The 26,141-nt window shown below is 38.7% G+C and overlaps 1 protein-coding gene across 1 annotated transcript in view; it reads right to left on the bottom strand.

Annotated features, from left to right (window-relative positions):
• Window positions 1–12,164, bottom strand: part of LOC124284430 (transmembrane protein 179-like) — a 75,227-nt gene extending 63,063 nt beyond the window's left edge. The window contains exon 1 of the mRNA XM_046720510.1: window positions 11,952–12,164. Coding sequence (XP_046576466.1) covers window positions 11,952–12,056 — 105 coding nt within the window. The 5' untranslated portion in view covers window positions 12,057–12,164. The remainder of the gene's footprint in view (window positions 1–11,951) is intronic.
• Between the last annotated feature and the right edge of the window lie 13,977 nt (window positions 12,165–26,141).

The following is a 26,141-nucleotide window of genomic DNA, read 5'->3' as shown; positions in this document are numbered from 1 at the left end:
AACAACTTCTTTATTTCGTGAGTGCGACGTTTCGATACAGATTCTTGTACCGTTGTCAAGCAAAGAGTGATACATGAAGTGTAGGAGCTGCATATATATACTGTATATAACAATGAAACAACATAATAGACAAAGGAAACAACATAATTGCCATGATTGGCTAAGCAGTAAGCTGAAGAAGCCAGTGAGTACACAAAGGATAGTGAATGGAAGCCAGAGATGTAGTTACAATGAGATGTTTAAACAATAGATGCGATGTTTATACAATAGATTGGGCTTGGTGGAGGAGTGGATCATAAGCTGATGGAATGAAGTATCCTTGGTCACGGTTGATGGTGGGCTTGTGGCGTTTGATGTGAATGGCTTCTGTGAGCTTGCGTTTAGTGAAGTCCGTTTGGTTGTTGGCGAGAATGGTGATGTCGGGCCACTCTATTTGATGATTGGGGTTAGCTTTGATGTGGTCAGAGATAGCTGACTTGGTGTCGGAATTAGCAACAGAGGTGCGATGTTCTTTGACTCGGGTGTTGATGGGTCGGGATGTTTCACCTATGTAGCATTGTCCACAATCACAGTTTATTTTGTAAATAACACATTTCGGGTTGTTGTTGTTGACGGTGGGTTGTTTTCTTCCGTTGGCATGGAGGAGGTTGTTGAGGCTGGAGGACGCTGAGAAGGTTGTGTCTATGCCTGCCTGTTGTTTCAGGAGTCGGCTGACTCGGTACAAGAATCTGTATCGAAACGTCGCACTCACGAAATAAAGAAGTTGTTATCCATAAAACTTGTTCTATATTGTACGTCTCAACTTCTAAAATGCCACTCAAACAAGTAATAATAAATAGTTCTAATACATTTGAAACACATAACCGATTACTAGTAATTCAACCATGTACTTTTAACAATGAATGTGCTTTCAAAAATGTAAAAATGATAAAGAAGAATATATTCATTATTTTTATTAATTGTATATGCGAATGTCAACTTTCGCGATTTGATAAGCTGTGTTCTGATTGGTCAATTGAAAAGGTTACCTGACGCGACCTTCCACAAGGTTTTGTTAGACTCAGTATAGCAGTGTAACGAATAATACTGAGCCAAGGTTTACTTAGACTGTTCAGTCGTGTTACCTTGAGTCAGCTTATTGTGGAAAGAAAGATATGCAGGCCTAAGACGTCCATTACTTTTGTGGCATCTAGCGAACGGTATTGTGGTAACAGACTTTGCACCACGATCTGTGACTACAACCTATCATCTGAAGTTTCTCTCTACACACCAGCGCACAGGGGTTCGAATCAGTTTGGACAATAATTTTATATTGTATTTTATATGTTATGATTAACATATATTTCATATTTGAACGAAATCGGTGAAGAAATTAATATTTTAGAAAAGTATACTGCTACACTCGTTACATAAAATAAACAAGGGGTGACACCCGCGATGCTAAAAACCTGATCGAAAACCGGACAGCCCGAATATTTTAACGTGCGGTTCAATCAAACCTTGCGTTTTCACCCAAAACATGTGTGTTGAGCTTGTGGGTCATTCTTTTTACCTTTCTGTTCATCGTATTCAATTTGTCATTTCATATTTGACCACTGACCCTCGCATTAGCACTGGCCTCTCTTCGGTAAACATCGATAGTTTCCGTACATCTACGAAAACGTTATTTCTGCAGTTTCGAGACACGAAAATCGTTATACATGGGCGTAATGTAAACAATAACACAGACCCCATTTTCAAAACCGGCATATGCGTTGATATTTCGTGTCAGATCGTTATTGTCTCGAAATCGTACACATAAAACATGGATCTGAACGACCACATTGATTGAATATAGAACTTATATTAAGCATGTAAGCATCTTTATTTTTTAGCAAATTTGATGACGTATAATTCGATGATTTGGTCCCCTTTTCTCCTGTTGTATGCTGGAAATAAACTGAACGCCGAGTTAGAGAAACTAGAAAATGATTGTTTGCCACATTATATAATTAATAATAAATAGATCTAATACATTTGAAACACATAACCGATTACTAGTAATTCAACCATGTACTTTTAACAATGAATGTGCTTTCAAAAATGTAAATGATAAAGAAGAATATATTCATTATTTTTATTAATTGTATATGCGAATGTCAACTTTCGCGATTTGATAAGCTGTGTTCTGATTGGTCAATTGAAAAGGTTACCTGACGCGACCTTCCACAAGGTTTTGTTAGACTCAGTATAGCAGTGTAACGAATAATACTGAGCCAAGGTTTACTTAGACTGTTCAGTCGTGTTACCTTGAGTCAGCTTATTGTGGAAAGAAAGATATGCAGGCCTAAGACGTCCATTACTTTTGTGGCATCTAGCGAACGGTATTGTGGTAACAGACTTTGCACCACGATCTGTGACTACAACCTATCATCTGAAGTTTCTCTCTACACACCAGCGCACAGGGGTTCGAATCAGTTTGGACAATAATTTTATATTGTATTTTATATGTTATGATTAACATATATTTCATATTTGAACGAAATCGGTGAAGAAATTAATATTTTAGAAAAGTATACTGCTACACTCGTTACATAAAATAAACAAGGGGTGACACCCGCGATGCTAAAAACCTGATCGAAAACCGGACAGCCCGAATATTTTAACGTGCGGTTCAATCAAACCTTGCGTTTTTCACCCAAAACATGTGTTGAGCTTGTGGGTCATTCTTTTACCTTTCTGTTCATCGTATTCAATTTGTCATTTCATATTTGACCACTGACCCTCGCATTAGCACTGGCCTCTTCGGTAAACATCGATAGTTTCCGTACATCTACGAAAACGTTATTTCTGCAGTTTCGAGACACGAAAATCGTTATACATGGGCGTAATGTAAACAATAACACAGACCCCATTTTCAAAACCGGCATATGCGTTGATATTTCGTGTCAGATCGTTATTGTCTCGAAATCGTACACATAAAACATGGATCTGAACGACCACATTGATTGAATATAGAACTTATATTAAGCATGTAAGCATCTTTATTTTAGCAAATTTGATGACGTATAATTCGATGATTTGGTCCCCTTTTCTCCTGTTGTATGCTGGAAATAAACTGAACGCCGAGTTAGAGAAACTAGAAAATGATTGTTTGCCACATTATATAATTAATAATAAATAGATCTAATACATTTGAAACACATAACCGATTACTAGTAATTCAACCATGTACTTTTAACAATGAATGTGCTTTCAAAAATGTAAATGATAAAGAAGAATATATTCATTATTTTTATTAATTGTATATGCGAATGTCAACTTTCGCGATTTGATAAGCTGTGTTCTGATTGGTCAATTGAAAAGGTTACCTGACGCGACCTTCCACAAGGTTTTGTTAGACTCAGTATAGCAGTGTAACGAATAATACTGAGCCAAGGTTTACTTAGACTGTTCAGTCGTGTTACCTTGAGTCAGCTTATTGTGGAAAGAAAGATATGCAGGCCTAAGACGTCCATTACTTTTGTGGCATCTAGCGAACGGTATTGTGGTAACAGACTTTGCACCACGATCTGTGACTACAACCTATCATCTGAAGTTTCTCTCTACACCAGCGCACAGGGGGTTCGAATCAGTTTGGACAATAATTTTATATTGTATTTTATATGTTATGATTAACATATATTTCATATTTGAACGAAATCGGTGAAGAAATTAATATTTTAGAAAAAGTATACTGCTACACTCGTTACATAAAATAAACAAGGGGTGACACCCGCGATGCTAAAACCTGATCGAAAACCGGACAGCCCGAATATTTTAACGTGCGGTTCAATCAAACCTTGCGTTTTCACCCAAAACATGTGTTGAGCTTGTGGGTCATTCTTTTACCTTTCTGTTCATCGTATTCAATTTGTCATTTCATATTTGACCACTGACCCTCGCATTAGCACTGGCCTCTCTTCGGTAAACATCGATAGTTTCCGTACATCTACGAAAACGTTATTTCTGCAGTTTCGAGACACGAAAATCGTTATACATGGGCGTAATGTAAACAATAACACAGACCCCATTTTCAAAACCGGCATATGCGTTGATATTTCGTGTCAGATCGTTATTGTCTCGAAATCGTACACATAAAACATGGATCTGAACGACCACATTGATTGAATATAGAACTTATATTAAGCATGTAAGCATCTTTATTTTAGCAAATTTGATGACGTATAATTCGATGATTTGGTCCCCTTTTCTCTGTTGTATGCTGGAAATAAACTGAACGCCGAGTTAGAGAAACTAGAAAATGATTGTTTGCCACATTATATAATTAATAATAAATAGATCTAATACATTTGAAACACATAACCGATTACTAGTAATTCAACCATGTACTTTTAACAATGAATGTGCTTTCAAAATGTAAATGATAAAGAAGAATATATTCATTATTTTTATTAATTGTATATGCGAATGTCAACTTTCGCGATTTGATAAGCTGTGTTCTGATTGGTCAATTGAAAAGGTTACCTGACGCGACCTTCCACAAGGTTTTGTTAGACTCAGTATAGCAGTGTAACGAATAATACTGAGCCAAGGTTTTTACTTAGACTGTTCAGTCGTGTTACCTTGAGTCAGCTTATTGTGGAAAGAAAGATATGCAGGCCTAAGACGTCCATTACTTTTGTGGCATCTAGCGAACGGTATTGTGGTAACAGACTTTGCACCACGATCTGTGACTACAACCTATCATCTGAAGTTTCTCTCTACACACCAGCGCACAGGGGTTCGAATCAGTTTGGACAATAATTTTATATTGTATTTTATATGTTATGATTAACATATATTTCATATTTGAACGAAATCGGTGAAGAAATTAATATTTTAGAAAAGTATACTGCTACACTCGTTACATAAAATAAACAAGGGGTGACACCCGCGATGCTAAAAACCTGATCGAAAACCGGACAGCCCGAATATTTTAACGTGCGGTTCAATCAAACCTTGCGTTTTTCACCCAAAACATGTGTTGAGCTTGTGGGTCATTCTTTTACCTTTCTGTTCATCGTATTCAATTTGTCATTTCATATTTGACCACTGACCCTCGCATTAGCACTGGCCTCTCTTCGGTAAACATCGATAGTTTCCGTACATCTACGAAAACGTTATTTCTGCAGTTTCGAGACACGAAAATCGTTATACATGGGCGTAATGTAAACAATAACACAGACCCCATTTTCAAAACCGGCATATGCGTTGATATTTCGTGTCAGATCGTTATTGTCTCGAAATCGTACACATAAAACATGGATCTGAACGACCACATTGATTGAATATAGAACTTATATTAAGCATGTAAGCATCTTTATTTTAGCAAATTTGATGACGTATAATTCGATGATTTGGTCCCTTTTCTCCTGTTGTATGCTGGAAATAAACTGAACGCCGAGTTAGAGAAACTAGAAAATGATTGTTTGCCACATTATGTAATTAATAATAAATAGATCTAATACATTTGAAACACATAACCGATTACTAGTAATTCAACCATGTACTTTTAACAATGAATGTGCTTTCAAAAATGTAAAAATGATAAAGAAGAATATATTCATTATTTTTATTAATTGTATATGCGAATGTCAACTTTCGCGATTTGATAAGCTGTGTTCTGATTGGTCAATTGAAAAGGTTACCTGACGCGACCTTCCACAAGGTTTTGTTAGACTCAGTATAGCAGTGTAACGAATAATACTGAGCCAAGGTTTACTTAGACTGTTCAGTCGTGTTACCTTGAGTCAGCTTATTGTGGAAAGAAAGATATGCAGGCCTAAGACGTCCATTACTTTTGTGGCATCTAGCGAACGGTATTGTGGTAACAGACTTTGCACCACGATCTGTGACTACAACCTATCATCTGAAGTTTCTCTCTACACACCAGCGCACAGGGTTCGAATCAGTTTGGACAATAATTTTATATTGTATTTTATATGTTATGATTAACATATATTTCATATTTGAACGAAATCGGTGAAGAAATTAATATTTTAGAAAAGTATACTGCTACACTCGTTACATAAAATAAACAAGGGGTGACACCCGCGATGCTAAAAACCTGATCGAAAACCGGACAGCCCGAATATTTTAACGTGCGGTTCAATCAAACCTTGCGTTTTTCACCCAAAACATGTGTTGAGCTTGTGGGTCATTCTTTTACCTTTCTGTTCATCGTATTCAATTTGTCATTTCATATTTGACCACTGACCCTCGCATTAGCACTGGCCTCTCTTCGGTAAACATCGATAGTTATTTCTGCAGTTTCGAGACACGAAAATCGTTATACATGGGCCTAATGTAAACAATAACACAGACCCCATTTTCAATACGGACATATGCGTTGATATTTCGTGTCAGATCGTTATTGTCTCGACATCGTACACATAAAACATGGATCTGAACGACCACATTGATTGAATATAGAACTTAAGCATGTAAGCATCTTTACTTTAGCAAATTTGATGACGTATAATTCGATGAGTTGGTCCCATTTTCTCCTGTTGTATGCTGGAAATAAACTGAACGCCCAGTTATAGAAACTAGAAAATGATTGTTTTCCACATTATATAATTAATAATAAATAGATCTAATACATTTGAAACACATAACCGATTACTAGTAATTCAACCATGTACTTTTAACAATGAATGTGCTTTCAAAATGTAAAAATGATAAAGAAGAATATATTCATTGTTTTTATTAATTTCGCATATATCATTTCAATATAACATCCATATCTATTCGGCATCATTCCCTAGCCCTAGCCCCCGCCCCCGTCCCCTAGCCCCTGTCCCCTAGCCCCTGTTGTTACAAGCCACTAATTAGTACCTCTAGCCCCTCGCGGGGCGGTGGGGTAGCCTAGTGGTTAAAGCGTGGGCTCGTCACGCCGAAAACCCGGGTTCGAATCCCCACATGGGTACAATGTGTGAAGCCCATTTCTGGTGTCCCCCGCCGAGATGTTCCTGGAATATTGCTAAAAGCGGCGTAAAACCAAACTCAGTCAGTCAGTCTAGCCCCTCGCCTGGCTGTTCTGTTAGCTGTACTCACTCCTCTGTCAGTCGACAAGTAACTTGGACGGATTATTTGTTGTTGTCGACATTAATGGTAATGGTGTCTATTAGGCCCTATAGTTGGCGGGGCGAGTTTTACTTGTATGCATTTGTGCAAATCTATCCTGTATCGCTAGACACTAGAATAAAAAAAAAAATTCTTCTTCTTCTCCCGGAGAGCGGAAAGTCGCGGGTTCCATTCCCGGCCGCGTCATACCAAAAGACGTTAAAATATGGTACTTGTTGATTACTGTCTGGCGCTCGGCATTAATGGTCGTCTCGGAGTCGGAGTATAATGTGTCTGATAATAAACAATGTCTGTCTGTTACGAACGCTTTGTGGATCGGCACGCATGATCTTGTGTTGTTCAATGACAAGAGGCAGTTGTTTATGTCTTTGAGCAGTATACAATGGACATTCAAGGAAGTAATGAAAAACATTCTCACATCCATGGCCACATTCACATGTTGCGTCATATTTTAAATATAGATTCTAAATAAATTGTAAGTAAGTGCACTCGTCATATATACTGAGTCAAAAAAGAAACTTCACAAAATGTAATTTGAAAAATAATGAATAATTTTTCTCTGATGATACATCTATGTATCCGAAATGGGATCCCTATCTTTCGACTCTAGAAAAACGTAAGCAAAACCCACTCAAACCCATCCATTTGTCGTGCAAATGACGTTAGTGCCAAATCAGGTTTTGCACGTGCAGTCGATCACGTGATCTTCGCATCGAAGTTTTCTTCATAAGCACGTGTTTGCATTGGCCTCAAGAATTGAAAAAACACTTTTAAACCACAGTTCAAACGGTACTTGAATGCCACGATTGTCAAATGTGCAACGTGAACGTGCCGTTGGCGTGTTGCAAGCGGGAAGATCAGTTATTGACGTCGCAAGAGCAATTGGAAGCAGCCGTCGTACTGTGTATGACTTGCGAGGTCGTCTACAACAAACTGGCACCACTTCTGATCGCCCAAGGTCGGGTCGTCCGTGTGACGTCACGAGCAGAAGACCGTCAAATCGTCCTACGTCACCTACGTGACAGATTTCTGCCGGCTACACGAACCAGGGCTGAGATGTTTAGAGGTCGACTGTCCTCACAGACCATTCGAAATCGGTTGCGGGCTGCCAATCTCCATTCTCGACGTCCATATCGTGGGCCAATTTTGACGCCGTTTCATCAACGTCAACGTCTGCTGTGGGCCCAACGTCACCTCCGATGGACCCAGAGAGACTGGAATCGAGTCGTCTTTAGCGATGAATCCAGGTTTACCCTCAGATTCGCGGACGGCAGGCATAGAGTCTGGAGACGACGTCGTGAACGGTATGCCCAATGTTGTGTACAGGAAGTCGACAGATTCTGGGGCGGAAGTTGCATGGTGTGGGGTGCTTTCTGTGGGGAACAACCGTTCCCGACTTCTGGTCATCCGTGGAAACCTCACAGCTGCTGCTTACCGCGACCAGGTGCTCACCCCTGAACTCGTTCCTTTCATGGCGGCTCATGGCCCAGGTCTACAGTTCCAGCATGATAATGCTCGGCCGCATACCGCGATGTTGACACGAAATTTCCTTCAAAACGCTGGAATCAACGTCATGGACTGGCCATCGAGGTCCCCTGACCTTAATTAATCCAATAGAGCACGTTTGGGATGCACTTGGGAGAAGGCATCGTGGTCTTAGGAACCAACCTCAGAATTTGCAGGAACTTGGCGCTGCCTTGCAAGAGCAATGGCGCAGAATCCCCAACCACGTGTTCACAAGCATCAGGCAGTCGATGAGGAGACGGTGTTTGGCAGTGGTGAATGCGCGGGGCGGCCATACACGATATTGAACTGAGAAATTTCGCATTTTTATTCTTGTGACTTGACATTCTGTATACCCATGTTTTGGAACGGCGGTGTAGCCTAATGGAACTGATTATGACACTGTCAGTGTATCGAGTACATCACACAGATCTCAGCAATGAAATAATAACAATTAAACCATCTTACCATCTCTTGTTCTTTTATAGTGCCCTGAAGAAAGAATGTGAAGTTTCTTTTTTGACTCAGTATCTATCTTAATATTGTGTGCAAAAAATATAACTTCTTTATTCCATATGAATAATATTTAGGTTCACATTTGTCTTTATTTGATTTATATGATACAACAGTGTCGCAATTTCTAATAGCTAAGCTAATGTTTTCAATATGACGATGCCGACTCCCGTTAGACTAGAAGGTTAAACCGAAATGTTTATGAAAATAAACTGTTTTATATTGCAGCAATAAAAATTCAAATTACTCTTTTCGTTAATCTTTCAAAATAAATAATATAGCTTCAGTTTGTTCCTGTGTTTATATTTGGACTATTCCATTATAATGTGTAGGTAACAGGTAGTAGATTATCTGTTCACTGAACCGTAAATGTTGTTGTTTTAAGGTGTCTGCGAACTGGCTGTCTGCGTAATGGGATGACACCACCGTTAGCCTGCATACATATGCATGTCCAACCAACTGTAACACGTGAGCGTAGCGAGGATATACAATCTATATTTATGGATACAGTATTGTTCACACTCTGACGAGAGGAGCAAACAGCGCAGTTTGATGTAGGCTGGATTCACACAAATATTGTATATTCAGTTCGACGCATAATGTGCTGACTGATCTTGCCAGACCCCAAAATTGCTTTAACAGTGAATGTGGCCTAATACCTAGGTCGGGACAAGTACATATGTTCCAACTAAAACGTTTAAAACTTTACGGTAGACGCAACATGACATACATGTTGCCTAACAGGAAGCATGGATGCATAAATGAATGCAAATACGACGTTGTTTCTGTCAACGACCATTCACAGCAATCTGTATGCGATGAACAAAAAGCTAAGCGACAAACACATGTTATGGCGTTACTGCCCGGAGTCTAATTTCCGTCCGGACAATAGCATACTGTGGCAGTGTAAAAACTGTTATAGAAACAGCCTGTACCTCTATTATGTTTCTAGACATTAGCAAATTCCTGTCCTATTTCGTCATACTCAGTACACACATTTGACATGTAGCACACACCCGCAATGAGGGTTATGGTGGTTGAACCTCCGCCTCACTTAGTGTACTCATATTAAGGGCTGATGCAACTGCTAATGTGCCCGCGTCATGTATTTGTATTCACGAATACACGCGTCTTGATCTTTTCCCCGACGAACATATTTGTTGTGCTTTGTAAATAGAAACATGCTATTTTGAACTATCTCGGCGTCACGGATAACCTCAAGTATATGTTTCCCTAAGTCATTTGCATGTAAACCTGATATAACCTGTCTGTATGGTAGAAGTCCACATGTAGAATATAGAATTATTTACAGTTCACAAAGATTTAGTAGTTAACACTTCTCACTGAAACCTACAATAAACGAAAAAACGGAAACCAGGTTGAAACCTACAATAAACGAAAACACGGAAACCAGCTGGATCCGGCTTGGAGGAGTTGGTAATGAATCGCACTAGAAACCAACCGGAAATGGTGCAAAATTCAGTTTCAGTTTTCATGGAAACCACAATGAAACTTTTGGAAACCACACGGAAACCAACTGGAAATGGTGGTTTCCATGTCTTTTTCTTTGATGGTAACAAATATTGGACAGTGGTCACTACATATAGGATCCAAGACTCCAGACTCTAGGATATCGCCATTACTAGAAACAAAAATGAGATCAATTAAAGTGCTAGATGTTTGGGTTATCCTAGTAGGATCGTTGATAATTTGAGAAAGTCCATACAAAAGTTGCAGTTGATCACATTTAAGTCTACCGTCTTTCAATATATTCATATTGAAGTCACCTACTACAATTGTATTCAGACTTAAGTCAACAGCATCGCTTATTGCTTGATTGATCATGTCCCTGATATGTTTGGTTCACTTGTAGAAATTGCGAAAGAGGATTAACGTCTTTACTAGGCTGTCTTTCGGATAAAGTAAATAAGAATGAAATAAATGTGTTGACTACAACATGTCAGTAATGAAATCCTACCGATTTCTATGGCGGTAAGATAGCGTAATTGTATTTACCTCGCAAGTGTGCATCTATTGGTAGTAGATACAAAAATACTGGCGTGTATATAACTGCAAGTTTCACCCCCCGTTGTATCTTTCCGACTGTTGATTGTGTATATTTTTTACCATAAGATTTCCCAATAAAATGTTTCTCACAAATACTTTTACTTCAAGTCCAGATGAAGTCTGTCCACATTAAACCTTTGTTTTCTTAGTTATTGATGAGTCTGACCAGATAAACAGATGATAGTAAATGAACCTTAGTCCCACGGCGAAAGCATGACTATATTGTATTTTCTGTTCGCCTTTGCCTCTTGTCTCCTACTCGCTCCTAAGAGGGGTCACCGTGACACAGCTGAGAACTGTACATGGATACCGGTCTGGGTGGGGATGTAGTATGTCTTGTGTTACGCGTAACTTGACACTGGGATTGGGGGTAGGCAGGTTAACTGACCCCAGCACGTGTCTCCATTGTTGTACCATCGCCATTTTGTAGTTGTTTTGGATGTTTTGTTATCACACAATTCAAGGACCTGTAGTACATACATTTGTAGACTTGTACATTTAGTGGACTGCGACCTAACTTCTTTACCTGACTTTTACCAAGATGACTACGTATGTGACACAACGCTAAATATGATGGGTGCATTTGCATGAAACATTACAAAATATTGCGATCAAATATTGCGAAAGGACATTTACGCGTTTCTCATTTAAGTTGTTCAATGTCATACAATGTATTGCAGCTACAATGGCGTAATGCCAAGTGTTACAGAGCGCATGCGTATATAATATGCGTAGTTTACAAAGAGGGCACAGATACCTACAATTGTAATCCCGAGGGGTACGGCGACGGCTAGTCCCAGCACAATGTTTGCGGCGTACAGGAACGTCTGTACGAGAAGCTGAACGTCTAAGGTTATCCACGCCATTCCAGGAGGTACAGATGTTCAGGTGTACGTACAGGTGGAACTCTTCTTTGTGGAGGAAAACAGTAAACAGCTTTCTGGGTCAAGGGCGATTCGCTTCCTGGTTGCTTTGCCTGTTGAAGCATGACTCTTTACTGGCTTACTGTAATACCTGCAGGCAAAAAGAGAACACCCCAATTATAAAGGAAATCAAGTTCTATGGATAGTCATCTTCTTTATTGCAATGAGTGCGACGTTTCGGTGTAGGTACTAACACAATTATCAAGCACACGTTTCGGTGTAGGTACTAACACCGTTATCAAGCATCACTTGCTTTATAACGGTGTTAGTACCTACACCGAAACGTCGCACTCGTTGCAATAAAGAAGTTGACTATCCATAGCACTTGATTTTGCTTCATCTATACTTCCAAAATGCCTCTCAAAGAAGTTAACCCCCAATTATAGCCTGTTCGAGTAAGTGGAGTTCACTCACCGACCACACAGAACACAGTTCATAATCATTATAGTGAACTCAGTCATTGAAAGTAATCAAATATGACATGAGGCATTGGGGTAATAAAAACAGCAATTTAGTTTACGACAAGTCATTCTACAATGGCAGAGGCACGTGTTCAATTTGTTCCCAGAGAATAGTACTCAATGGTTTTATAACTATAGAGATTAGTACTCAATGGTTTTATAACTATAGAGATTAGTACTCAATGGTTTTATAACTATAGAGATTAGTACTCAATGGTTTTATAACTATAGAGATTAGTACTCAATGGTTTTATAACTAATGGTTTTATAACTATAGAGATTAGTACTCAATGGTTTTATAACTATAGAGATTAGTACTCAATGGTTTTATAACTATAGAGATTAGTACTCAATGGTTTTATAACTATAGAGATTAGTACTCAATGGTTTTATAACTATAGAGATTAGTACTCAATGGTTTTAATAACCATTGAATGCTAATCTCTGGGAACAAATTTAATGTTGATGTTTAGAGTGAAATCAAGAAGAAATCAAACTGTCCTCTGCAGATGTTGTACGACAGGTTGTCCTGCAACCATAAAAACTGCCAACAGCCTTGTTAGAACATACAGGAACATCAACAATCATGTAGCAGACGATGCCAAGCTCAAGATGGACTTATTCTCGTGAAAGTAGACCACAGACCAGTGCCGACTTCCGTTTATCCGACAATCGGCTTTATCCCATGCTTTTGTTGGTAACAAATTGAATAAACGTAATTTAGTCTCGTTAATCCGATAGTCCCGGTCCGCCTTCCAACTCCGACATATGTAGGTAAAAAGATGTATTTTTTCAACCTTCCTGACAACTATAAGCAGACAACAACCGGAGACAGCTTCCTTCTTCACTCTGAAGACAACAACAATTTGATTATTTTCTCTACTGCCGATAACCTTCGTCCCCTTGCTGCAGCTGAAACATACTTTTGTGATGGTACATTCAGCATGTGTCCAGATCTGTTCTATCATATTTATACGATACATGCTTTTCTCCATGGCAAAATGTTTCCACTGGTGTATGCCTTTCTCCCTTACAAGAAACAGGCAACAAACATCAGATTGTTCCAGGTCATCACAGAGGAAGCCCAATTGCTCAATATCCGAGTCCAGCCAGCAGCAATATACATGGAGGTAGCTGGTCACAATGGTGAACGGACATCCTTTCAGTGCCAAATGAAAGGCTGTATGGTCCATTTCAGACAAGCTGTCTGGAATGGTGCTCAACGTTATGGACTTCAGACAACCTTCCACAACGACCCCGACGTGGAGCAGTTTGTGCGGAGTGCTGCAATTATATGCAATAAACATAACATAATAAACTTTACCGCTTCTCCTTATTTGCTGGCAAACTTTCATTTCTAATACAATCTATAGTCTTAATCCCCATTGTTCTAAGGATTACTTCGGTCCACTGATTTTAATCCTAAACCATGCCTGCAGGCAAAAAGAGAACAACGCCTGTAATTGTATATACATGTAGGCTGTCATCTACTGGATCACTGTAATTGTAGTACATACATGTAGGCTGTCATCTACTGGATTACTGTAATTGTACATACATGTAGGCTGTCCTCTACTGGATTACTGTAATTGTACATACATGTAGGCTGTCATCTACTGGATTACTGTAATTGTACATACATGTAGGCTGTCCTCTACTGGATAACTGTAATTGTACATACATGTAGGCTGTCATCTACTGGATTACTGTAATTGTACATACATGTAGGCTGTCATCTACTGGATTACTGATCACTGTAATTGTACATACATGTAGGCTGTCCTCTACTGGATTACTGTAATTGTACATACATGTAGGCTGTCATCTACTGGATTACTGTAATTGTACATACATGTAGGCTGTCATCTACTGGATTACTGTAATTGTACATACATGTAGGCTGTCATCTACTGGATTACTGTAATTGTACATACATGTAGGCTGTCATCTACTGTATTACTGTAATTGTACATACATGTAGGCTGTCATCTACTGGATTACTGTAATTGTACATACATGTAGGCTGTCATCTACTGTATTACTGTAATTGTACATACATGTAGTCATCTACTGGATTACTGTAATGTAGTAGGCTGTCATCTACTGGATTACTGTAATTGTACATACATGTAGGCTGTCATCTACTGGATTACTGTAATTGTACATACATGTAGGCTGTCATCTACTGGATTACTGTAATTGTACATACATGTAGGCTGTCCTCTACTGGATTACTGTAATTGTACATACATGTAGGCTGTCATCTACTGGATTACTGTAATTGTACATACATGTAGGCTGTCATCTACTGGATTACTGTAATTGTACATACATGTAGGCTGTCATCTACTGGATTACTGTAATTGTACATACATGTAGGCTGTCATCTACTGGATTACTGTAATTGTACATACATGTAGGCTGTCATCTACTGTATTACTGTAATTGTACATACATGTAGGCTGTCATCTACTGTATTACTGTAATTGTACATACATGTAGGCTGTCATCTACTGGATTACTGTAGTTATTGTACATTGTACATACATGTACATACTGTCATCTACTGGATTACTGTTATTGTACATACATGTAGGCTGTCATCTACTGGATTACTGTAATTGTACATACATGTAGGCTGTCATCTACTGTATTACTGTAATTGTACATACATGTAGGCTGTCATCTACTGGATTACTGTAATTGTACATACATGTAGGCTGTCATCTACTGGAGTACTGTAATTGTACATACATACATGTAGGCTGTCATCTACTGGATTACTGTTATTGTACATACATGTAGGCTGTCATCTACTGGAGTACTGTAATTGTACATACATGTAGGCTGTCATCTACTGTATTACTGTAATTGTACATACATGTAGGCTGTCATCTACTGGATTACTGTAATTGTACATACATACATGTAGGCTGTCATCTACTGGATTACTGTAATTGTACATACATGTAGGCTGTCATCTACTGGATTACTGTAATTGTACATACATGTAGGCTGTCATCTACTGGATTACTGTAATTGTAATTGTGTACATACATGTAGGCTGTCCTCTACTGGATGTAATTGTACATACATGTAGGCTGTCATCTACTGGATTACTGTAATTGTACATACATGTAGGCTGTCATCTACTGGATTACTGTAATTGTACATACATGTAGGCTGTCATCTACTGGATTACTGTAATTGTACATACATGTAGGCTGTCATCTACTGGATTACTGTAATTGTACATACATGTAGGCTGTCATCTACTGGATTACTGTAATTGTACATACATGTAGGCTGTCATCTACTGGATTACTGTAATTGTACATACATGTAGGCTGTCATCTACTGTATTACTGTAATTGTACATACATGTAGGCTGTCATCTCTACTGTATTACTGTAATTGTACATACATGTAGGCTGTCATCTACTGTATTACTGTAATTGTACATACATGTAGGCTGTCATCTACTGTCATTACTGTAATTGTACATACATGTAGGCTGTCATCTACTGGATTACTGTAATTGTACATACATGTAGGCTGTCATCTACTGGATTACTGTAATTGTACATACATGTAGGCTGTCATCTACTGTATTACTGTAATTGTACATACATGTAGGCTGTCATCTACTGGATTACTGTAATTGTACATACATGTAGGCTGTCATCTACTGTATTACTGTAATTGTACATACATGTAGGCTGTCATCTACTGGATTACTGTAATTGTACATACATGTAGGCTGTCATCTACTGGATTACTGTAATTGTACATACATGTAGGCTGTCATCTACTGGATTACTGTAATTGTACATACATGTAGGCTGTCATCTACTGGATTACTGTAATTGTACATACATGTAGGCTGTCATCTACTGGATTACTGTAATTGTACATACATGTAGGCTGTCATCTACTGTATTACTGTAATTGTACATACATGTAGGCTGTCATCTACTGATTTACTGTTATTGTACATACATGTAGGCTGTCATCTACTGGATTACTGTAATTGTACATACATGTAGGCTGTCATCTACTGTATTACTGTAATTGTACATACATGTAGGCTGTCCTCTACTGGATTACTGTAATTGTACATACATGTAGGCTGTCCTCTACTGGATTACTGTAATTGTACATACATGTAGGCTGTCATCTACTGGATTACTGTAATTGTACATACATGTAGGCTGTCATCTACTGTATTACTGTAATTGTACATACATGTAGGCTGTCATCTACTGGATTACTGTAATTGTACATACATGTAGGCTGTCATCTACTGTATTACTGTAATTGTACATACATGTAGGCTGTCATCTACTGTATTACTGTAATTGTACATACATGTAGGCTGTCATCTACTGGATTACTGTAATTGTACATACATGTAGGCTGTCATCTACTGATTTACTGTAATTGTACATACATGTAGGCTGTCATCTACTGGATTACTGTAATTGTACATACATGTAGGCTGTCATCTACTGGTAATTGTACATGTAATGTCATCTACTGTACTGTAATACATACATGTAGGCTGTCATCTACTGTATTACTGTAATTGTACATACATGTAGGCTGTCATCTACTGGATTACTGTAATTGTACATACATGTAGGCTGTCATCTACTGTATTACTGTAATTGTACATACATGTAGGCTGTCATCTACTGTATTACTGTAATTGTACATACATGTAGGCTGTCATCTACTGGATTACTGTAATTGTACATACATGTAGGCTGTCATCTACTGGATTACTGTAATTGTACATACATGTAGGCTGTCATCTACTGGATTACTGTAATTGTACATACATGTAGGCTGTCATCTACTGGATTACTGTAATTGTACATACATGTAGGCTGTCATCTACTGTATTACTGTAATTGTACATACATGTAGGCTGTCATCTACTGTATTACTGTAATTGTACATACATGTAGGCTGTCATCTACTGGATTACTGTAATTGTACATACATGTAGGCTGTCATCTACTGTATTACTGTAATTGTACATACATGTAGGCTGTCATCTACTGGATTACTGTAATTGTACATACATGTAGGCTGTCATCTACTGTATTACTGTAATTGTACATACATGTAGGCTGTCATCTACTGATTCACTGTAATTGTACATACATGTAGGCTGTAATTGTACATGTAGGCTGTCATCTACTGTATTACTGTAATTGTACATACATGTAGGCTGTCATCTACTACTGTAATTGTACATACATGTAGGCTGTCATCTACTGGATTACTGTAATTGTACATACATGTAGGCTGTCATCTACTGTATTACTGTAATTGTACATACATGTAGGCTGTCATCTACTGTATTACTGTAATTGTACATACATGTAGGCTGTCATCTACTGTATTACTGTAATTGTACATACATGTAGGCTGTCATCTACTGTATTACTGTAATTGTACATACATGTAGGCTGTCATCTACTGTATTACTGTAATTGTACATACATGTAGGCTGTCATCTACTGTATTACTGTAATTGTACAAACATGTAGGTCTGTATTACTGTCATCTACTGTAGGCTGTCATCTTACTGTAATTGTACATACATGTAGGCTGTCATCTACTGTATTACTGTAATTGTACATACATGTAGGCTGTCATCTACTGTATTACTGTAATTGTATACATGTAGGCTGTCATCTACTGTATTACTGTAATTGTACATACATGTAGGCTGTCATCTACTGGATTACTGTAATTGTACATACATGTAGGCTGTCATCTACTGTATTACTGTAATTGTACAAACATGTAGGCTGTCATCTACTGATTCACTGTTATTGTACATACATGTAGGCTGTCATCTACTGGATTACTGTAATTGTACATACATGTAGGCTGTCATCTACTGGATTACTGTAATTGTACATACATGTAGGCTGTCATCTACTGGATTACTGTAATTGTACATACATGTAGGCTGTCATCTACTGTATTACTGTAATTGTACATACATGTAGGCTGTCATCTACTGTATTACTGTAATTGTACATACATGTAGGCTGTCATCTACTGTATTACTGTAATTGTACATTCATGTAGGTTGTCCTGTACCTGATAACTGTAATTGATGTTGTGGTTGTGGAAGAGTAAAGATCGTAAATATAAATATAGACCATTTCTGCGGATTGTGTGTGGTGTTTGACACCGCACTCAGCAATATTCCAGCTATATGTCGGTCAGCTGAAACAAACCGAACATGCACTCATGAATGCTTATAATGCAAGACAACCCCCAACCTATGAGAATGTGCCGGGAATTCTCTAACAGGGCATCGAGCTTTGGTTTGCCTTGAGAGGTATCGTCTGGCAGAAAACACAGTTCACTATTTGTTACGAGGGAGGAGTGTAGAGAGAACAGCCAGGTGTAAGAGAAAGGCTCAGCACAGGTAAATGAATCAATAGCACCCTCTCTCTGCACCATATTTCCTCTCTCTGCACTCCTCCCTCGTAACAAGTAGTGAAATGTGTCAATATTTTAATGATAGTTTGTTAAACAACTTTTTTATTATTAAATCATAATTCATGAAAATAAAAAGTCACAATAGTAGAACAATTATAATGGATCATGCCAAATTAGAATACGATCGTACTTGTAGTTTTTGAGTACAATGACCAAACACCGTCACGAAAAGATTTCTGCCAGATTATACATTCTTTAGATTCTTTATCTCCACGGCTGACCAAACATAGAAACCTGAACCCTCACCTGACCAGTGGTCATCCCGCCCTGTCATGACCAGCGGGCAAGGGTGGCCCCAGTTGTCTAACGCCCATGCTACAGGTGCGTTCGAATCCCTGTTCTTTGGTTTATCACCATACGGTTTAACCAATATGGTAATCATCAAAGACCTGCAGCTGTTAAAGTTTGCCCCACATGTGAAGCTTTTCTCCAACTGCGACGTCAGTCTCTGAACACTAAATACCTAGAATTTCCAAATTTGTCCATCTTTAAGAAACTCTTGTCTACTACCAGCATGAGCGACCTTAAAGGCCTTTCTTATTACTGAATCATATATTTAATGCATTTAAAAAATGAAATATTGTTGTTATCTTATATCTTGCTATCGTGTAAGCTGCTGTCTTGTATACTATGTAAATGTATATACGTTTATCTCATGTACCGCCGTTGGCGGTTTGTAGAGAATAAAGAGTTTGCGTTTGAGTCAAGCTGACACGCCATGAGATAAGTGAACCCATGTTAACAAAGCCCACTGATACATATTCACTAATCCACTCGCGAACTCTGGGGCCCAAAGGTGGATTTAAGGGGCCGGTTATTATTTATACACTGGAGGGACAGGTGAATCACTGTTTTTCATCCACTAATGTACCAAGTAATCAAATTCTGGAAAATGAACATTGGTGGATTAAGACGGATGCATTTACCTGCCTAAAGCTTTTTCACTACTCTTGTGTTTATACAAATACGTTATTAGTGATAAGCTGCTTCCTGTTGGTAGTACTGGAGCACTATTGACCAGAAATAGGTTAATTTACTTCACAGGAAATAGTTTGTCTCCAACTTCTATCATTTTGTTTGTTGAATAAGATCAATGAAGGAAACAGCAGAAACATATGTGATGCTTAATACGTGATGCTTCTTTATATAAATCATGTAATCTTACGTATAAAATGTAATCCTACGTGATGCGTCTCTATAAAATGTAATTGTAATCCTCTTGCGATGCCTACTTGACTTGATGCTTGATGCTTCTATAAAAGTGTAATCCTACTTGATGCTATAAAAATGTAATTCTCCGCGATGCTTCTAAAAATGTAATCCTCAGTGATGTGTAATGCTTCTATAAAATGTGTAATTGATGCTTCCTATTGAAAAAATGTAATTCCTACTTAAAATGTATGCGTCTATGAAAAATGTAAAATGTAATCCTACTTGATGCTTCTATAAAATGTAATCCTACCTGATGCTTCTATAAAATGTAATCATACGTGATGCTTTTTTAAAAATGTAATCCTCTGGGATGCTTCCTACTTAATGCTTCTATAAAAATGTAATCCTCAGCGATGCTTCTATAAAAATGTAATCCTACCTGATGCTTCTATAAAAGTGTAATTCTCCGCGATGCTGCCTACTTGATGCTTCTATAAAAATGTAATCTACCGCGATGCTTCGATAAAATTGTAATCCCACTTGATGCTTCTATAAAAGTGTAATCCTCCTTGATGCTTCTATAAAAAATTTAATCCTGCTTGATGCGTCTATAAAAATGTAATCCTACCTGACGCTTCTATAAAAATGTAATCTTACCTGATGATTCTATAAAAATCTTATCCTACTTGATGCATCTATAAAAATGTAATCCTCTGCGTTGCTTCCTACTTGATGTTTCTATAAAAATGTAATACTCAGCGATGCTTCTATAAAAAGGCTATCTTACCTGATGCTTCTAAAAAAATGTATTTCTCCGCGATGCTTCTATAAAAATGTAATCCTATTTGATGCTTCTATAAAAATGTAATCCTACTTGATGCTTCTATAAAAATGTAATCCTACTTGATGCTTCTATAAAAATGTAATCCTACTTGATGCTTCTATAAAAGTAATCCTCCGATCGTAATTGATGCCTCAAGAAAAATGTTCCTATACGTGATGCTCCTATAAAAATGTAATCCTCCGTGATGCTTCTGTAAAAAGGATCGTACTTGATGTCTCAAGGAAACTATACGTGATGTTCGTATACAAAAAAGTAACCATACGTGATGCTTATATAAAAAAGATCGTACTTGATGCCTTAAGAAAACTATACGTGATGTTCCTATACAAAAATGTAATCATACGCGATGCTTCTATAAAAAGGATCGTACTTGATGCCTCAAGAAAACTATACGTGATGTTCCTATACAAAAATGTAATCATACGTGATGCTTCTATAAAAATGTCATCATTCCCAGTATGCATGTTTGACAAATATGTTTTTCCGCAGCTTGATAAGTTTTCCGTAGCATCAGTGAAGATCGATTATGTGTCCAGATGAGAGTTTCATATGTTTCTCACGCTGAAATCGAATGAAGACACAATGGAGGTGCACTGCTACAAATCATTACCATCCCGCATGTTTAGTATTTTATTGACACCATACAATGTGACGATAGATGTTCCTTACAACAGATGGAATTGTGATGCACGATATCCTCCTGCCACCGAGGGGTTTAAATGCGACATGCACTCAGTGTATTTTTCCCCAGTTTTTTCGACTCTTATCAATATAAGACCCGACGTCAGATCGAAAACATCTTTTCCCTTTTGATAATGGTGCTTTGGCTGTCTTTTTGTTAGGCGTAGTCAATTTCACTGATCTAAATTCGGGGCGGTGGGATAGCCGAGTGGTTAAAGCGTTCGCTCGTTACGCTGAAGGCCCGGGTTCGATTCCCCACATGGCACAATGTGTGAAGCCCATTTCTTGTGTCCCCCGTCGTGATATTGCTGGAATATTGCTAAAAGCGGCGTTAAACGAAACTCACTCACTCACTCTAAATGCATTCAAACCGGAAGTTATCGCATACAATACAAGGAGTAACCAACCTCGGTTCGGGTCTCTGAGATCCACTTCTGGTCTTCCTGTTTGGCGGCCTATATAGTCAGTGAAGCTTTTCTTGGTCTTCCTGACCCGTGATGGTCCGGGATAGAATTGATCTTCAGTAACCCATGCTTGTCGTAAAAAGCGACTAACGGTATCGGGCGACTAACGGTCAGGCCCGCTGACTTGGCTGACACATGTCATCATATCCCAACTGCGGAAATAGATGATCATGCTGTTGATCACTGGATAGTCTGGTCCAGACTCGATTATTTACAGACCGCCGCCATATAGCTGGAATATTGCTGAGGGTGGCGTAAAACTAAACTCACTCACTCACTCTTGGCCTTCCTTGATAAGTTTCACCAACCCACAACCAAATTTCAGTGCAATGCTCTACGTATTAAATGCCCAGGTTATGGCTTTCCAAATACCAAACTTTCTGTCATTAACTTATATCTGTGTTCTTCACGAAGTACGTGTGAAATGCAACCCTCCAATGACTCGATTGTATTTTTACCCTCAGAAAAAAATCCTTTTCTTTGTTTGCCATTTTTCTTTTAGTTTCCTCGGGATGTCTCGGCCATTATTGAGAACCACACCAAGCTCCTACGCTTGGAACTATAGGATAACATATAACTTAATCGATGCTTTAACCAATATATTAAACTGTAACTGATGGTTAGCTAACCAAATTGTTATCTATTGATTTTCTAATAGTGAGGTAACGGTTTGTTACGTGCGATTCAATATTTAATGGTTGGTTACGAGTTTAGCTTACGTTACAATGTGTGGGTTCTGAACAAGCGGGCCTCGTTGTAATGAGCAGTCATACCTTTATTACCTGTCGTACCTCGAGGTCTGAACGAAAGGTATTCGTTATTTGTATTAGTTTAAATCCATAAACCAACCTCTTCATTTAGCTTGCTTTTGTCATTCGAGTGAGTACACCTAGAATCTCACTAGCTACATACATTGTATGGCGACCGCCTCAGTGGTGTAGTGGTTAGAGCGTCCGCCCGGAGAGCGGAAGGCCGCGGGTTAGATCCCCGGCCGCGTTATACCAAAACACGTTAAAATATGGTACTTGTTGGTCCCTGCCTGGCGCTCGGCATTAATGGGTACAACAAGGACTGGTCGGTTCGGAGTCAGTATAATGTGTCTGAGTGGGGTATTCATTCTTAACTGCGGCATGGTATCTCAGTGAGCTAGCACTAAAACCGGCGTGAGTATGGGCTAGTACAAGCAGCCACACATACACACGCATGCGCGTCGTCATATGAGCTAAATATTCTTAAACTGCGATGTTAAACCCCATTTCAGGTCACCTTCATTGTATGGAATATTCCATCACAAAGACAAATTTGTTCAATGCTATTGTCTGTTCTTGTAGGTAACGGTCCGGTGGGGTAGGCTAATGGTGAAAGCGTCCGATCGGCACACTGAAGACGCTGAAGACCCGGGTTCGATGTGTGAAGCCCATTTCTGATGTCCCCACCCCCGCCGTGATATTGCTGGAATATTGCTAAAAGCGGCGTAAACCAAACTCACTATTACTGCATGACTCTGGTTGTCTGATACACGCATTTATTGGCTGAATGGTCCTGTGTGTTTTCAGGTGAACATATGACTAGCCTTTGCATGTGTTTGTGACGAATGGCAAAGGTCAGGTTGGATACGCTCACGTTTTCTCGAGGAGAATAGGTTGATCGGGATTCATAAACACATGCTCGTGATGCAGTCCTGGATGTATACTGGAAACGGCCTCTGTATTCATGGAGGGAATATATTAGGTTAAAAATGGTCTAATGCGAGCCTGTACGAACGTTGACAATACTGAATCACGCGGTGGTTGGTTGGTTGTTTAACGCCGCACTCAGCAATATTCCAGATATATTGCTGTCTGCAAATAATCTATATTGCTGGCGGCTGTCTGACAAATTCAGTGATCAACAGCGTGATACGATGACATGCATCAACCAAATCAGTGAGTCTGAGCACGTTAGTCGCGTCTTACGACAAACATGGGTTCTTAATATATTACTTTATCACATAATGCCATTGTCAAAATAACGTACGTTTGAAAGATAACTTTACTCAGTGGAGCAGGTATGAAAACGCGTATGGATACAATGTTTGAGTAAACTGCCCGGTTAATCATATAGTACCAAATAATGTGCAGCCATGTTGGCCTTAAGAAATACCCGCGGAAAAACCCTGTCGAAAGTAGTTTCTGCTATTGGATGTAATTTGCATATTTGTCGAATCCTGATACCAAGTGAATTGGATTGGATGATTGTATCGAGAACGCAAGACGTTACTTGATAAAAGTCATCATTCAGTCAATGCCTAAACTTGAAAGCCAACTGAAACAATATTCTGTGCCAAACAAACATTGCGCGCGCGCACACACACACAAACACCACATACACACGTCACACACGTCACACATACACGTCACACACAGACCACCCACATACACACCAACCAAACACACACGTCACACACACACCATCCACCACACCACCTCTCTCTCTCTCTCTCTCTCTCTCTCTCTCTCACACTCACACACACACACACACACACACACACACACACACACACACACACACACACACACCAATACAAAGCATCGAAAATTAAACCTCCGTGAAAAGAAACATGGTTCTTCCCTATGACATGGAGTCTTTCCCTTTAAGAAGCACGTAGACTTATTCAGTATTTCAGAGCTTTGGAATAGTAAGATTCTGAAATTAATGTTCAAATGTAATCCTCTCAAGCGAACCTTTCCAAATGTACCGCATGGCTTTTCCTGAATGGTGATCATGTCAAACTAATTCTGGTTGATCCTCTTGAAAATGATAGTGACACTACTTTGCTTCTTTCACGGTGCCATCATAACTAAATGCTGAGTGTCTCTTTATTGATAATCCTCAATTTACCCTGCGGGATTTGCAAACGAAATACGTATTATTGTGAAAGGTTCTTCGGTTCAGACTTATATATCGGGTAATTGATGATACTAACTAAATGGCGGTATCTGGCCTTGATTAGTTAATATTTATTGATTTGGGTTTTTATAAAAGGATGTGAAAATGGAATTGGTATAGTGCATTGATGACACAAGTCGTTATATAATGAAACGGATACAGTTTAAAACAATATTCACTCAAACAAACATCCTAATGGCTGTCCTCCCAAAGTGCGCTTGCGCACGCAAGCACACGCACACACACACACTACACACAAAAAGAGTGAACGCCGCTCTTAGCAATATTCCAGTAATATCACGGCGGGGGACACCAGAAATGGGCACACAAAAAGAGGAAAAAATAACACTTACACTTTAATATTAACAACGAGGAAATGTTCTGTATATGTGGTGCCTTAGGCTGTTTTCCATCCGTGATTTGTGGCAGAAGAAAGACACATTTTAAAATTAGGGAATGGAACGCAGTTCCATATTCTGACTTGTACCATGTTCCCGTGGTATTTCAGGTGAACACATGACAAGCCTTTGCGTGTGTTTGTGACTCATGTTACGGGTCCGGCAGGATGTGCTCACCTGTTCACGATCACCTACATCACTATTTGATCTTGCTGATTCACGAACACATGTTTATTATGTAGTCGGATTCGAACCATACATACTTTTCATGATTACGGGAAATTATGTTGCTTTATTTAGATATAAAACATACATAGAAAATGCTGTATAAAGCTACATGAAATAGAAACTCTGTATCAAACAAACTGAATTAAAAAGCTCTCCAAATACGTGAAATATACATTCTCTACAACAAACTACTCTGTATGACACTACATGTACTTATCATAGAACCTCTATATCAGCTTGAACAAATACAATGTATGAAACTACGGAAACACATTCTCTCAGTGTCAAACTCCTGAAATGCAACCTCTCGCTTTCTTTCTATATGAAATATGACATCTCCGTAT

The sequence above is a fragment of the Haliotis rubra genome, unplaced genomic scaffold (genome assembly GCF_003918875.1).
Source record: "Haliotis rubra isolate DU_JTF1 unplaced genomic scaffold, ASM391887v1 Scf337, whole genome shotgun sequence".
Taxonomy (NCBI): domain Eukaryota; kingdom Metazoa; phylum Mollusca; class Gastropoda; order Lepetellida; family Haliotidae; genus Haliotis; species Haliotis rubra.
The sequence above is the reverse complement of the archived record's forward strand: the minus strand, read 5'-3'. Positions and strand labels throughout refer to the sequence as shown.